The sequence below is a fragment of the Dermacentor andersoni genome, chromosome 6 (genome assembly GCF_023375885.2).
Source record: "Dermacentor andersoni chromosome 6, qqDerAnde1_hic_scaffold, whole genome shotgun sequence".
In the NCBI taxonomy this organism is placed as follows: Eukaryota; Metazoa; Arthropoda; class Arachnida; order Ixodida; family Ixodidae; genus Dermacentor; species Dermacentor andersoni.
Window position 1 is genome coordinate 79,810,453 of NC_092819.1, and position 15,101 is coordinate 79,825,553.

The 15,101-nt window shown below is 43.7% G+C and overlaps 1 protein-coding gene across 1 annotated transcript in view; it reads right to left on the reverse strand.

The window, feature by feature from the left end:
• Positions 1–15,101, reverse strand: part of LOC129382454 (sodium-coupled monocarboxylate transporter 2-like) — a 63,002-nt gene that overhangs the window by 11,822 nt on the left and 36,079 nt on the right. Inside the window, exons 8-12 of the mRNA XM_055066420.2 lie at positions 10,951–11,039; positions 10,083–10,192; positions 9,780–9,847; positions 3,580–3,666; positions 2,884–3,056 (exon numbers count right to left, since the gene is read on the reverse strand). Coding sequence (XP_054922395.1) covers positions 2,884–3,056; positions 3,580–3,666; positions 9,780–9,847; positions 10,083–10,192; positions 10,951–11,039 — 527 coding nt within the window. The remainder of the gene's footprint in view (positions 1–2,883; positions 3,057–3,579; positions 3,667–9,779; positions 9,848–10,082; positions 10,193–10,950; positions 11,040–15,101) is intronic.

A 15,101-nucleotide genomic window follows, 5' to 3' on the forward strand; every position in this document is an offset into this window, starting at 1 on the left:
CAAATGCCTGATTTATGCAGAAAAACGCCATCACTCCACCCAATCAGCGTCGACTTCAAGTACATTGAAAGAATTTCTAGAAAGGCTCCCGTGGAAACACCGCATCTGTCAATAAAAGCTGACTCTTGCACTTGTTCTTTAATGCACTCATTTACGGAATTTAGCAACCCGTCATGCGGCAAGGAATAATACAGGTCGTCGATATCCGTACTAAAAGCTGTACAATCACCAGAATTTTCCTCTCTCAAATACTGAACTAGTGCCTGAGAATTACGCATGCAAAGGTGTCTGAAAAAACTAGTGAAGTTAAGCAGTTCTGTAGCTAACTAGCGACACAGACCTGCCACGTCCCTTTCTCTGAAACTATAGTACGAAAAGGAATTTTCGAAGTCCTGCTCTCACGTCTTCCATTTATGTGGTATCAACAAAATGGGGCACCAGCACACAGCAGCAGCCGAGCACGAAACTAGTTGATGCGTCTTGTTGTGATGCATCTTGTTGCGTATGTGCAATAGATTGGAAGGCACGGGCCTGTAAATTGGCCGGCTAGGTCACCTGACCCCTCTCCGTTCGATTTCTTTCTTTGCGCTTATGTGAAAGATTGTGCTTACATGATCGAGACGGAAGTCAGATTTGTTCAAGGCAAGGATAATGGATCGTAGAATGCTCTCTAAACTTTGGTTGCTTACCGGTCTCGTTATTTCGCTATTATTTTTTCACACGAACCTGTTTTTCCAGCACATATACACTTTCATGAAAAATAAAACGGCCACTTTAATTTGACTTTTGTCCGATCGAAGCAAGTTTCTGGCGCGAAATATAGCTTCGCGCGCACTCTTTCGATGCGGTGCAAGTAATGGCCGGATTTTGAAACAGGCTATGCCTATTCCATTTCTTTTCGCACTTCGCGCGTAGTCAGAGCGGCGCTTCAGCCGCGTTATCAAGGGGATTTTGTTATTAATGTGATCAGTCAGCCTTGTGAGAAAGATAATAAGTGTGACGTCGAAACGAGAGGAAGGAATAGCTGCGCTAACCCGCAAAATGTACTGTTGGTGCTCCTTCCGTTCATCATTACCAAGGTGATGCGCTGCCTCTTTGGGTTTGCGACAGACAATTCAGTTGTTTTAAATCAGCTTATTTGAGGGCGCTGCTTTATGATGTGGGTGAGAGTACAGTCACGTGATATTTTTCAGATTTCGTGGGGTCTCTTTACCTGTCGGAAAAATTTTGTGCACGATTAGTGCGTCGTTCAAAACACCACAGTTAGGTGTCATTTCGGTGTGCCTGCAAATGCCTCATTGACACTTTAAAAATTAGGACAGTACTTGTCGAGTTAGATAATTAAATGCAATTACCGAATTGAATCTCAGTAACGAAAGAATTATAGGCGGCTTCTCCACTGTACTGAAAACAATATGCACTGGGTTTTCTTCGTGTAACACAACTACTCTTTTTTAAAGTCTTGGTGCATGATAGTTGGGGAGCACTGTATAATTCCCTCAGTAACCAACATGAGGCCTAGCCGGGTTCACTCGCAATCAGAATCAACAGCAGTCATGTGTCGCAGCGCTCGTACTCGGACACACAGAAAAAAACAAAACAGAGAGAGAGAGAGAGAGAGAGGCTGCAGTTTCGCCGGAAAGGCGAAGCAGTAATAGTCATATCCAAGTATGCCACAAATATACGAAGGTATATTACACCACCGACAGGACTCAAGCTGTGAAATTGAACTGTCTCCTACTATGGGGTCTTGTATATATTCATATAACGCCGTCACTTCCGCGCTCAATCATTCGAAACTTTCCGCCTATGATACAGTGTATTCATCGCCTTTCTTTTATGTTAGATACTATACATTCTAACTAGGTTTCTATTGAATCTGTACTGAAAATATGTCTGGGATTATTGTTTTGCTTATTGTGCGCAATTTCTCATTTTCTTTGCTTAAATGTACCCTTTAATTGCTGTATTTGCCTGTCCCTGATACTTGTACTGGGTCGTAGTCCAAGTCAAGCCGGTGTAGCGACTTTTTCACCATGGCCCTCAGCATACCGATTGTATGAATAAAGGTTGAGTTGACCTAATATAATTTGATTTAATTTAACACAAACAAGGATGAAACGTGAGGGAGGTTAACTGACGCCAACATTGCGGTGTAGAGTTCAGCGAGAATGTTACGCTACGCATAGCACGAACAATGCGGGTAACAGTAGATGCAGGATTGCGAGGGGTCGTGCACATAACTATATGAGCGGCGTGTATACATAAGTGTTCCTACATTAAACAGTGAGGGGAAATGACTTTTGTAGCAGAAACTTGGAGGTTAAGAAAAGAGCTAGAGAACGTGATAAGGACTACGCAAAGATCGATGGAAAGAGAAATGTTAGGCCTAACGTTAAGGAGACAGGAAGAGAGCGGTACGGATCAGCGAGCCAACGGAGGTAGCCGATATTCTAGTTGACAATAAGAAAGAAAGATGGAGCAGGGTAGGTCATGTAATGCGTGGGGTAGGTAACCAGTGGACCATTAGAGTTGCAGAATGGATGCCGAGGCAAGGGAAGCGCAGTCGAGGGCGCCAGAAAATTATGGGGGTTGATGAAAAAAGGAAATTTTCAGGCGCAAGTTGAACTCAGCTAGTGCAAGACAGGTGTCATTGGAGATGGCAAGGAGAGGCTTTCGTTTTGCAGTCAACATAAAATAGGCTGACTGTGAAGATGATGATTAGAGAGTATGTTTCTAGGTGAACAGTGAACACCAAATACAGATCTCTGTGTGCGGCTCCACACAGCGCCAGCGTGCGAGGAAGAATTGCGAGCTCCTGTACAAAAAGCAAACAAGCTTGAGCGTGCTCTTCGGCGTAAGTTTTCATTCCAGAACACGCACCTAGGTGTCGACAGCGAGTTTGTGGCGTTTGACATGACTTCCACGTGACTGCCATTTTCCTGGCAGTAGTCCAGTGTGACTGGCATCAAGGAAGGTTTGAATCCGCTTTGTATAGATTGCCACATGACCACCAGCTGGAACCCTAAAAGCAGTAGCGTTGAAATTCCAGCGCCCTGTGTCAGAGAAGGGGACAAAAATCAGGTGGCATGGTCTGTAAAAGAATGGCAGCGCATTTGAGGGGTGTCACTCGTGGCTACCTTAGATAATGGCACGAATCTAACTTTTCTCACTGACTCTACCACGATGCACGTGTTTCGCTTCTCAGCACAACAGCTAGTATCAAGAAGGGTCGGTAAAGTTATTTGAAGTTGCGAGGTTCTCGAGCACGTATGCTCTAAATGCTCTCTCTTTTCTCCTACGATGATGTTCAGCCGGGGCATACTGTGCAGGTTGTGTATGTGATTGGTATTTTAACGCTATCGCTCAGGAAGCTTAAAGCGCTTCGGAATAAGTAAAAGTGATGTAGTGCAGCGACGTGCCGAGAATAATGATTACAAGTTTAATCACGCACATTTAGCAAGAAAAAGTGCTGAGATAACATTTCTTCGAGTATCTATCGGAGAATCTCCTAGTTTAATAATTCTTGTTTTAAATTTCTATTGTGTTAAAGGTTTGAAAATAATAGTTCTTACTCACCTTTGCGTGCACGAAAGGAAACGCAATTGCCAGTATCATCAAGCCCACGAAAGGACCCATGGATGCAGATAGTACCATGATAATGATCTGCAAAATATCCAGTGAGAGCCCAAGTTACCTCATGTAGAAACACTTGGGAGAATATTTCACAGGCAGTTTCCACGCAGTTGAATGGGCCATTAGCAAACGAGTCATTGAGTAGGCTGGAATACCGATAACTTAGAAGGAATGTTTTTGAGTCTCAAGCTTGAATTGATTTTTTTTTTATGTTTAACACACACACACACGAATATACGCAAATACACATGTTCGAATGCAGCAACTTTAGCAGAAACACCCGGGAGGCCGAACACTTGCGAACCACGGGAATCAGTGTTAGTATGCTTAAGCGGGATATGAGCACAGCAGCGTCTTCAGCCTAGCTCTCACAAAGCCGGGCCGTGGTCACACAGCCCATACCCTCTGAACGAGTATTCCACACTCGCGCAAGGCACATCAAAATTTTAGACATCGCCAAGTAAAATATAAAAAACAGCGAATATAAATTTAACAGGACATTTTGCCATTGCAGTCGAAATAGTTGTGTCAAAGCACGGCGTAGCAGTGTCGCTTACAAAGCCCTCGGCGCATGTTAAATAAATAGTGAGTGTACCATAATTGCTGACGAGAAAAGAAATCGAGAATGACTCGAATATACTGTTGACCAAAGCAGGATTAGAGGGCGCGGTTACAATATCCTCGAATGGCAAATCCTTGAGTGTTAAACTACCATGCACTGCGAATAAACCAGCCAGAACTGCATACAGTTATTTAGAATCACTACAGACTTCATTATAAATAATCAAGGTGGTAGGGCGATATCTTGGCCACATACTTCTAAGTCACCGTAATAAAGAGAAAAGACGTATCATGTTTAGCCTAATCCACGCTGTCGTGTTTCTTTAAACCAAGGAATGTAATCACTTGCTCAGACCACATTTGCAAGTTCTTCATAAGCTGTAGGCATAACGAAGAAGGAAAAGGTATTCTTTCAAAATTGCTGGCGAAACGCGGCACGTCAGACATCTCGCCAAGCATGCTATAGTGGTTTCGGTAAAGTGGTCATGCGTTCCAAAACTCTGCACACTAAATTACAATGGGCCCTCATTGAGAAAGCAGAGGAATTTTATTTCACCCATAGCGCAATGCATAAGTATACGTGTCCCAACCATCATGCACAAAAATTTATATATATTGAAATGCCACGTAGCTGGACACAGCCAAGGTACTGTTGTTTGCCGTGGTTCTAAGATACTCAGATTATTTTTAGCATTCCACCGAATTACATAATTGGTGTTAATTAATCAATCAGCTCCTCAAATATAATTACATGAAACGTGTAAATCAGAAAAATGTAGAGGAACATTAAATATTCCCGATAAAACTTTATGTTGCTCAATACGTGCTACATAAAGTGCTCTGAGCGTGAAAGAACAGCGTGTTAAGCAACCGGCTCACGGAAAAGACGCAAACGAGGGATTCCGTGCGCGAAGACTAACAGTCAACCACAGGGTAGCGGGATAAACAATCCGCAACTTTGTTCAGGCTACCTGTCTTGCATACCACCGTGTAGGTGTACGTAATCTAGCAGGCGCAGCGTCCATCGTGCGATTCTGCCTATAGGATCTTTCAAACTACCGTACATGGCCGGCCGAATAGATGAGGACGCAATTTTGCATCTTCCTATACAAGAGCCAGGCACTTACGTTCTGTAATTGAGTAATTTTGCTACGGTGCGGATAGCAGCCTGCTTGTACAAGCGATGACGCAGTTCACTCCGCGATGACGCTGGGCCGAGACAGTGCTTATTCCGTAACCACACGCGTCAGTGCGGACTTCGGTTTGTGCTGATGGGCCGAAGTGGACCGACATGGGAGGCGTTGTGAGGAGCATGGTTACCTCGGAGAAACACCGGGGCTTGTGCAGCACCCCAAGTAAAAGGGGCGTCTTGTTTAAGAAGTTCTGTGAGCGGTTTCGCAAGCACTGCAGAATTCTCCACAAACTGTCGAAAATAGGAGCACAGCCCTACAAAGCTGCGAACATCTTTGGCCGAGTTGGCCACAGGGAAGTATTTTAGGTCTCAAATTTTCTTCGGGTCATGTTGTACGCCGGCAGCGTCCACAATGTGGCCAATGATCGTTTACTGCGATGACGGCCAAAACAGCACTTCCATTAATTCATCTGAAGTCCGGCATCGCGGTATGCGTCAAGAATCGCCGGGAGGCGTTAGAGGTGTGTGTAAAACGTAGGCGAAAACACAGTTTTATTATCGAAATAACACAAGCATGTATACCAGCCATGAAGCAGATAGTCAGTCATTCACTTTTATGTGGCTGGGGCAAAACACAGACCGAAAGGCAGGACCTTGAACTGGTAAAGAACATCAGGAATCCCAAAAGCCGTTTTCTCTCATTTCGTTGGGCTCACCGCAATCTGAGAATATCCGGAACGAAGGTCGATAGAAGCAAGCGGCACCATAAAGATAATTCATAGCAAAATAAATTTGCGTTGTTGGGTAAACGTCTTCAGAATGTTGTTGATTGACGTGGCGATAGTCCATACAAAAGCACCATAATAAAGTAAAAGCACCAATTAACAGCTACAATCTTATTAATATTACTAATGAAAATTTAACTTGCTCATGTTTAAGTATATCCTTTACTTTTTATATTACAGTAACAAGTTTTTGTTAGTAATCCTATCAAGGCCAGGATGACTGTCGCATTGATCACTACTTTATCTCATGTATTAACAGTACATTTTCCATCTTGGGTTATTCATTTATTTTCATTTTCGTGTTATTTATTAATTAACTAACCAATCTTATTTTTCAATGATATTACCACCCAATTCGTGGCCTCTCCCCCATAGAGAGTTTGTGCCATTAATTGAGGCTTCATCATCATCATCACCATCATCATCATAATGATCCATCGTTCTTTTAAACCAAAATAATAGGAAAAGCCCAGGAACTGGATGATGGCTGGATAATGTCCTTCGCTGGCATCTTTTTGACTTGCTGCTGGATGACGCTTCGCTCAGACGCAGACACTCGATATGGGCGTCAGTGAACGGGGCTGGCATCGCCTATGTGTACGCGATGCAAGGCCACTGACGTCTGGCCTAAAGGCCGATTACCAAGTCGAAAATATCGCGGTAGGACTCGAGAATACGTCTAAGGGCTTCAGCGTGCTCAGGGGGAAGGTCATTCGCGATCATGCTGCGAATTTCGCGGTTGCCACAAGTTGTCCGCGTCGGACTACCCTTAAGAAGACATGTAGCATCCACTGCGAAAGATTCTAGCTAAATGTCTTGTTGGGGGCAAAGGTGAGCTACGGAAAGCCCCCGTGGAAGTACTTGCTTGATGAAGCCAGAATTCCCGAGTGAAAGGCAGGTTCTGTTAGCCGTAATGCACATGACCGTGTAGGGTGCAGCGATAGCGTGAGTGTGCAGGACGTCAGTAGGAAGCGTCCCGTAGTAGTCGTCATCTGGAACAGTTGGGGAGCTTTGCAATTCAACATACGCCATGGTTTCAGATACTAGACGAACAAAGGCACTGCAATGTAAGCGAGACAGGGGAACTTGGCCACTGGATTCAGCAGAGGCGAGGCCGTTCAAGGCGGAGGACACAGGCGGAGCAATCAATCTGAGCGGAATTGGCAGAAAGAAAATCAAGTTCAAGTATGAGGTCCTAAGGGCACTGCCCAAGGACCGCAAAAATAAGAATCACCTCGTGACCAGCAACGGTAAACCGAGCTGTGCACATCCCAGCAGGGACCGCCGCGCCGTCAACGACATGTACGAGTCGGGCCGTGGGAGTGTAAGGGTCTTCATAAGACGGCGAAAACAGAGACGCAGTTGCGTCTAAATTTCTTGCGTTCAAATAAACAGAGCTCACCGTACTGAACTAGGAAATAACATCTGCTTACACCGCGAAATGAAGGCATGCTGTCAAAACGATATCTCGCCTCGCGGCACATGTGTAATATTCAAGTTCAGACCTTCCGAGCTTGTCATTGTTTCTGCTATTGGTGCTTGCGGACAAAAGTATGATAGCGAGAGTATTCCTGCTGCTTAAGACAATAAAAGTTATGGGGTTTTACGTGCAAAAATCACTTTCTGATTATGAGGCACGCCGTAGTGGAGGACTCCGGAAATTTTGACTACCTGGGGTTCTTTAACGTGCAGCTAAATCTAAGCACACGGGTGTTTTCTCATTTCGGCCCCATCGAAATGCGGCCGCCGTGGCCGGGATTCGATCCCGCGACCTCGTGCTCAGCAGCCCAAACTGCTTAAGACATTACTAGCACTAATGCTAAGGTAGACAACTAAATTACCAACCCAAGTAATGCTTAAGCGTGGATCACGAATTTGTTAAACCGCCTCCCCCGATTTGAAGCGCCAGCCAGATATTCAAGATATATGAAAATAATGCAGCGGGCTACTCACCGGAAATAAAGAAGTCGCCCGAGTGAAGTGCTTTGAAGAAACCAAGATAGAGTCGTCCCCTTTTTCCCAATGCACAAGTTTCTTTTCCATGTCATTGTCCTCCGCGCGTCGTCTGCTACTTTCTGGTAACGATGAATTGCCGTCTTTCCATTGCTATGACACGGCATCATGGTACACAGCAAAATTCTTTCGACATCCGATTTTAATTTCTTTTTCGGGCTTGTGAGCCGCTAATTCGAAAGAAAAATAATGTTCAGTTCGGTTCGCTATCTAAATGCCACTTTAGTGCAGACACGTAACTTTGACGTCGAGTTTTCGCGGTTTTGTGACGTCGCGTGCCAGAAAATCGAAATAGGTGAAACCTGAAAATGTTTGATGCCGTAGCGGAGGGCTAATGTGCAAAAAGGCGTGGAATCGGAAATAATTTTGTTTCTCTTGTTCGGTCTAATCACGCATAACCAGTGCGTACGCATGATACCAAATGGGGCGTTTTCGTGGTTCTTGCGATGTCGCATTAAAGAAAGGCGAAGTGGGGGGTGTCCCTAAACATGTTCGACCAGTTGTGGAAGGCGAGTGGCTGAAATAAAATTGAAACAGATCGCAATAGCTTTACGTTATTGCGCTCAAGAATGGACACTAAGAGAAGGTAAGGCTGTCGAGTATGGCATAGAATTAGATGCTGTGATGATACTAGAATATTTGCAGGTATAGGATGGGGAGAGCTGGCGCATGACAGGGTTAATCAGAGATCGCTGGGAGATGTCTTCACTCTGCAATGGACATAAACAGGCTGCTCATGACAATAATAATGACCACGATTTTGACGGCGACGACGTTTCCATCAGAGGAATTTTTAATCTGAGATTTTCCAGTAACTTGACGGGGTGATAGCACGCGCATTTGACATCGGCGCCTTTGCATCGGCCGCTGGAAGACCGACCGCCAACAACGAAAACGGGCGACATAGCCAAGGAAACTCCGAGTTGCTAGCGCAGCCGAAGAGCAATGAGACCGTGAACGCTGAGGTCTGTACAAAAACTGACTTTTTATTAACTACCGAGAAGAGAAGGGGAGGGGGAACCAGCGCGCCAACAGACTTGCTTGTCAGGCGCATAACACGGTGCCGCCGAGTGGCGCTATAAACTAGTGATTTAAAGACGCGAAATGGAAACCGTACAAAGAACGCAGCCAGTTATAGCGGCGCGCAGATGGCGTTTATTACGAAACCTATTTGTTTTAAAAAATGAAACAAAAGAACGCACCATGAAAAGACGAATGATTATGCTGAGCGAATTATATGCAGGGTACATACAAGGATACAAGGAGACACTACGGCACCAATCTGGTGCAAATGCCAGCCTATTCCACTCTTTGAAGAGACACATCATCACCCGGTCCTAACTCTGATACTGTTGTGGAAGATCTTGGCTTTCCCTGTCTCAGAGGAACTGGCCTTCCATGCCGTATCAACCACAACATTGAGCTACGGCGAATCATCTCAAGAAGCAGCATTTCCGAATGCTGTCTTGAAAACACAATATCCCGCCCCCATACCTTCAGCAACTGACTTATATTTCACAGTTCTTTCATTATGCTCTTTTCTCGCCCTCTGACCTTCTTATTACCGTTGGCGCCTTCGTCGCCATAATTTCAAAGATGAAGGCTTTGATTCAAGCGCTGAAAGAACGTGAAGAACTATAAAGCATGCTTACCCTTGTGATAGATCCCAAATAGACACAAGCACAGCTGCAGAGCGTCATCGTCGCACCTAGTAGGAATGCTGAAAGTAAAAGAGGGCGACGTAATTTTTATGTAGCCTTGCAATACCTTTCACCTTTTTCATAGGCTGTACAACAGACCTATAAATAAATGTGACAAGAAATCGTTGTCGATTTCTTGTCACATTCTAACTCTCATAACATAGATAATAAAAAATACCATTCGAGATATCAGAACTTCTTGCAGTAGCACTTCAGAAGTCTTACGCAAAATGTTAACGGGAAAATAAGACTTACCTGTACACCTTGCGACCCATTTGAAATGAAGCTTTACGCTATGAAAGCGCGGTGACAGTACATCCACGTAAAGAACGGCAGCCTGGGAGTTGATTATTGAAGATATTGTGCTGAAATAGGAGGCAGCGAAGTTCAACTTTGTGGTCACCGGACCAGACTGCGGAGAAAAATGAAGTAGCAGCCCCGAAAGCGTATTTTGTCTGGGGATAACTTGATATTCTTCAACGATTCGTTGAAATATAATGCATGCAATAAATAACGTACCTAGGTACTCGGTCACATAAAATCAACGTTAGGCATCTTTATTCTCGTCCACATGAACATAGATAACAGGACAGCGTTTATAGGCGGCTGATCACTTTCTAATTGATATAGATGAAAAAACGATAAGTTCTTCTGCTTCCCGTAGTTCTTGTTCTACGCAATCGTGATGTTACGAGTATGCTTGTAAAAGCACTCCGTTTTAACTTCCTACTGCCCTGTTGTCTTGCTGTTCTTACCTAAGAGCGTTGGAAATATTCAATAATATCAAGCTTCTAATTAGCCTAAGTCTATAGATTATCACTCTTTAGGTTCATGTACTCTCTAATTTATCAAAATACAATCAACACTGTAGCTATTTAGGCAGTGTTTTTGATGAACTTCCGGAATAAAATGGCTTTGAACCAGATCTAGTCACACTGTGCGGAATCTATAAGAATTGTAGCAGCCCACAATCATATCGCTCACAAGCTCAGCAATGGCGCATGAGACCCTCGCACGGTGGGGATAGCTTGAGAAAGCATCATTAATTCAAATCTCTCTGTGCAAAATTTGTAGCACTTACTCACATAAGTTAGACAGTTATTTATTGCTTCCCTACCCTTACCTTGTGGCAGCGCTTACGATGGCAGCGACAAAAAGACCAGTGAATCCAGAAAGCTTTGTGACGTAACTGCTCACGTAGTATGGAAGGATCTGTGGAAGAAAGGATGCATTTTCGACTAGTCCAGCCATCAATAGCTCTGCTGCATACACCGGGTTGCACGACAAATTATGGTTGTTGTTTTACTTACTGAATTTTGAGTATTGTTGTACAAGTGACTTGAATCGCAGTGAAATCAGCTATGTAGCGATACATTCATAATATTTCAGCAAGATTAATTATTATCACTACTTGGAGAACTTCTTACGTGCCAACTTAAGGAAAATTGCGGGTAGATTCCTCCCCCCACTCCTTTTCGTTTTTTGCTTTCAAGTATACTTCCTTGTGAGAAAAATTTTAGCACCTGGTGTAATGTCCAAACAATAAATCAAACTACACAACGACATCATAGTGAGTCCTGCAGAACTCCAGCATAGTATGCGAGCTGTAAGCGCTTATTGAAATCATAATTCAGACAATGTTGCAATGGAAAAGAACTGCACTGTGTGACATCTAGATTATGGATGGGAATGACAACTTAGCTTCTGCAAGCTGGCTTAAGTAGCAGTTTCTTGTGTTTATGTACGTACCAATGCACACTGAAGGCGAAAAGTTTGAAGTATTATTCTGCGTGTGAAGCGGGTACATAGTAGCACCGTCGATTCGATATCCACCTGCGATTGACAGGTATCTTTGAACTGATTTTTTTTTCGCTGCCTAGATAAAAGTAATCGCAAAACTACGTAATAACTTCATCATTGCCAGTGCTTGTCAAAGTGGCCTTGCGGCTATATTAGGCGGGTGACATTAAAATCGGTGGCGTACAATAAAAGACGTTTACAACCTTTCGGGCTTATCTTTCTGCTAAACAATATACACTTATGTCGGGAAACTAATGTCAATGAGTCGAGTAAAAAATTATTGACGAGATCGATACAGCACAATATAAGTTTCAAAATAGGCTCCTCCTGCATCGATACATCGGTTCCAGCGAGAAGGTGTCAGGTAGGTTTCCTGCGGAATGTAAATTAGAGCGTTGGTGCAAGCCTCTTTGAATTTGTCTACTGTCCCGAAATAATAGCATTCCATAGTAGTTTTCAAGCGCCGAAACAAAAAGAAGTCTGGGGGAGCCACGTCAGGACTGTATGGTGGCTGGGGAACCATCGGCGCCTTTAATGATGATTGATGTTTAATGGCGCAAGGGCATCTAAGGCCAAAGAGCGCCAGTACATGTGTTATGGTTTAGTAACATCGTGAGATTAGGACTATGATTTAAAATAAAGGCTGTATAGAGGCCTACACGTAAGATCTTCAGATACTAGTGGATGAATTCTAAAATAATTACTAAGATAAATATAGGGCTTTAAAAACAATTGCTACAGGCACACATGTTAATTTATTCTGGATTGTCCAAGTCCCTTGGTGTACAATTCTTGCTTACGCAAGAAGCGCAAGAGCTCAGACATACTTTTGTGCATCAGACTGTGCCTCACCTGTGAGGCGCAATCTGAAGGTTAGGATGGTACGAGATGATGTTGAGAAAGTTAACTTGCGCAAGATAATTAAGCACTCTTTTATAATTAAAAAGTGCATCCTCTGATAAGAACATCGAGGGATGGGGTGGTATATGGTGTGAGTAGAGTTCTCTAAAATGAGTCAATCGGTGTCGGTGAAGTTCAGGACATTGAATGAGGACATGTAGGACGGTTAGGTTCTCACCGCAGCGTGTGCACGTCGGTGGGTCAGTTGCTGTCAAGAGGTATTTGTGTGTGCCATAAGTGTGTCCTATTCTGAGGCGTGCCAGGGTGACTTCGGTGTGTCTATTAAGCTTCAGTGGAAAGGATTTGGTTAACTGCGGTTTGAGCAGGTGAAGCTTATTTTGAACTTCCTTGTCCCATTCAGTTTGCCAATGATTACGGAGCGCCTTTCGTACCACAGGTTTCATATCCACACCAGGTACCCAACTTACATCAATTGTACCCCGATGAGCCGCTTCTCCAGCATTTTTGTCCGCCATTTCATTGCCTGCGATCCCAGAGTGGCCTGGCACCCAGCATACAACAAGAGCAAGGTTTTGTTTATGCGCTACATGAATCTGTTTAAGGAGCTGGTTAATTACGGGGTTTCGGCTTGCTTTGCCACAGGACAGGGCTGTGACAACGCTTAAGGAATCTGTGTATATTATAGACTTTTCTATCTTGTGCTGAACTATATACTCAACAGTGATCAGGATACCATACGCTTCCGCTGTAAAGATGCTGCTGTGTTTATGTAAGGTTTTAGAGTTGGAGAAGTTTGGGCCATGGGCTGCACATGATACCGAATTTGCAGACTTTGAAGCATCAGTGAAAAGTGCAATGGATCTGTACTTGTCTTCAACAGCCATGAAATGTTGCTGGATGAGGGCACTTGGACAACTCTTTTTCTTAAGCTCTCTAAAGGACAAGTCACAAGTGACAGGACATTGCTCCCAAGGTGGAATGGGTTCAGCATTGTCGCTTTCCTGTATATCTGTGAAAACTACTCCGAGTTTTTCTGCAATAGATTTTACTGCCAGCGAAAACGGCGGGGTGTGTGAAGGCCTGTTTAGGTACAACTGATTTGTCGACTGATCACTTATGAGTGCTTTGCATGGATGTTGTTTTAGTGACATGATTCTTATTGCATAGGTGACTCCCAGATATGTACGTTGATAATCCAGCGGCCACTGATCCGATTCTGCATACAGACTTTGGACGGGGCTCGTCCGAAAGGCACCAAGCGCTAGACGGATACCCAAGTGACATACAGGATCGAGTAGCTTAAGCGTTGTCTTTGAGGCCGATTGGTAAACAATACATCCATAATCTATGCGTGACAACACAAGGCTTTTAAAAAGAGATAGGAGACAGTGCCTATCTGTTCCCCACGACTGATGAGATAAAATCTTTAAAAGGTTCATGGTTTTAAGACATTTCAGCTTCAACTGTTTTATGTGCTGCATGAAGGTTAGCTTGGTATCGAAGATTACACCCAGAAATTTTTGTTCTTTTCTTATAACGAGGCTTCTCCCATGCATCGTAATGCAGGGGTCCGGACATACCCCTCTTCGCCTAGAAAACAGCACACAGGAAGTCTTTTCGGCACTGAATCTAAACCCATTTTCGTCTGCCCATTTCGTCAGCCGATTAACACTCAGCTGTATCTGGCGTTCACATATTGATAAGTTGCAAGATTTAAAGCTGATTTGGATATCGTCCACATAGACAGAATAAGACACCGTGGGTGGTATAACAGAGCGGAGAGAGTTCATTTTGATTATAAAAAGTGTGCAACTTAGCACTCCTCCCTGTGGTACACCGTTTTCCTGGATAAAAGTGCGTGATAGTACATTACCAATTCTTACGCGGAACTTTCTTTCAGATAAGTAATCTTGCAAAAGGTTCAGCATATTACCACAAATTCCATAGGACGACAGGTCTTGCAGAATACCGTAACGCCAGGCAGTATCATATGCCTTCTCAAGATCAAAGAATACAGATAAACAGTATTGGCTATGTACAAATGCATCACGTATATATGATTCAAGGAGAACAAGATTATCGGTTGTAGACCTCGCTCTTCGGAAACCAGATTGGCGAGGGTCCAATATACCATTATATTCCAAAAAGAACACAAGGCGACGGTTAATCACTTTTTCAAATACCTTGAGTAAGCAGCTAGTGAGTGCAATTGGTCTGTAACTGTTAACTAAGGAAGGGTCTTTGCCGTGTTTGAGTATTGGTAGGACTATTGCTTCTTTCCAAGATGAAGGTATATGACCAGTTGCAAAAATCTTATTGTAAAGACCTAAGATGCAGTTTAGGGTCTCATAAGGGAGATTGTTGATTATTTCATAAGTTATTGTGTCAGAACCTGGAGCCGAACTACCACAAGAACCTAGGGCAAGCTTGAGTTCATGGAATGTTAACGGTCTATTGTACCCTTCTGATGACTTGTTTGGGCGCAGAGGAGTATTTTCTGCTATTCTTTTATGCTTTAAGAAAGTTTCGGAATAGTTTTCCGAACTTGATACTCTTTCAAAGTGCTGACCAAGAGTGTTTGCTTGATCTTCTATTGTATCGCCAGAGCCAGGG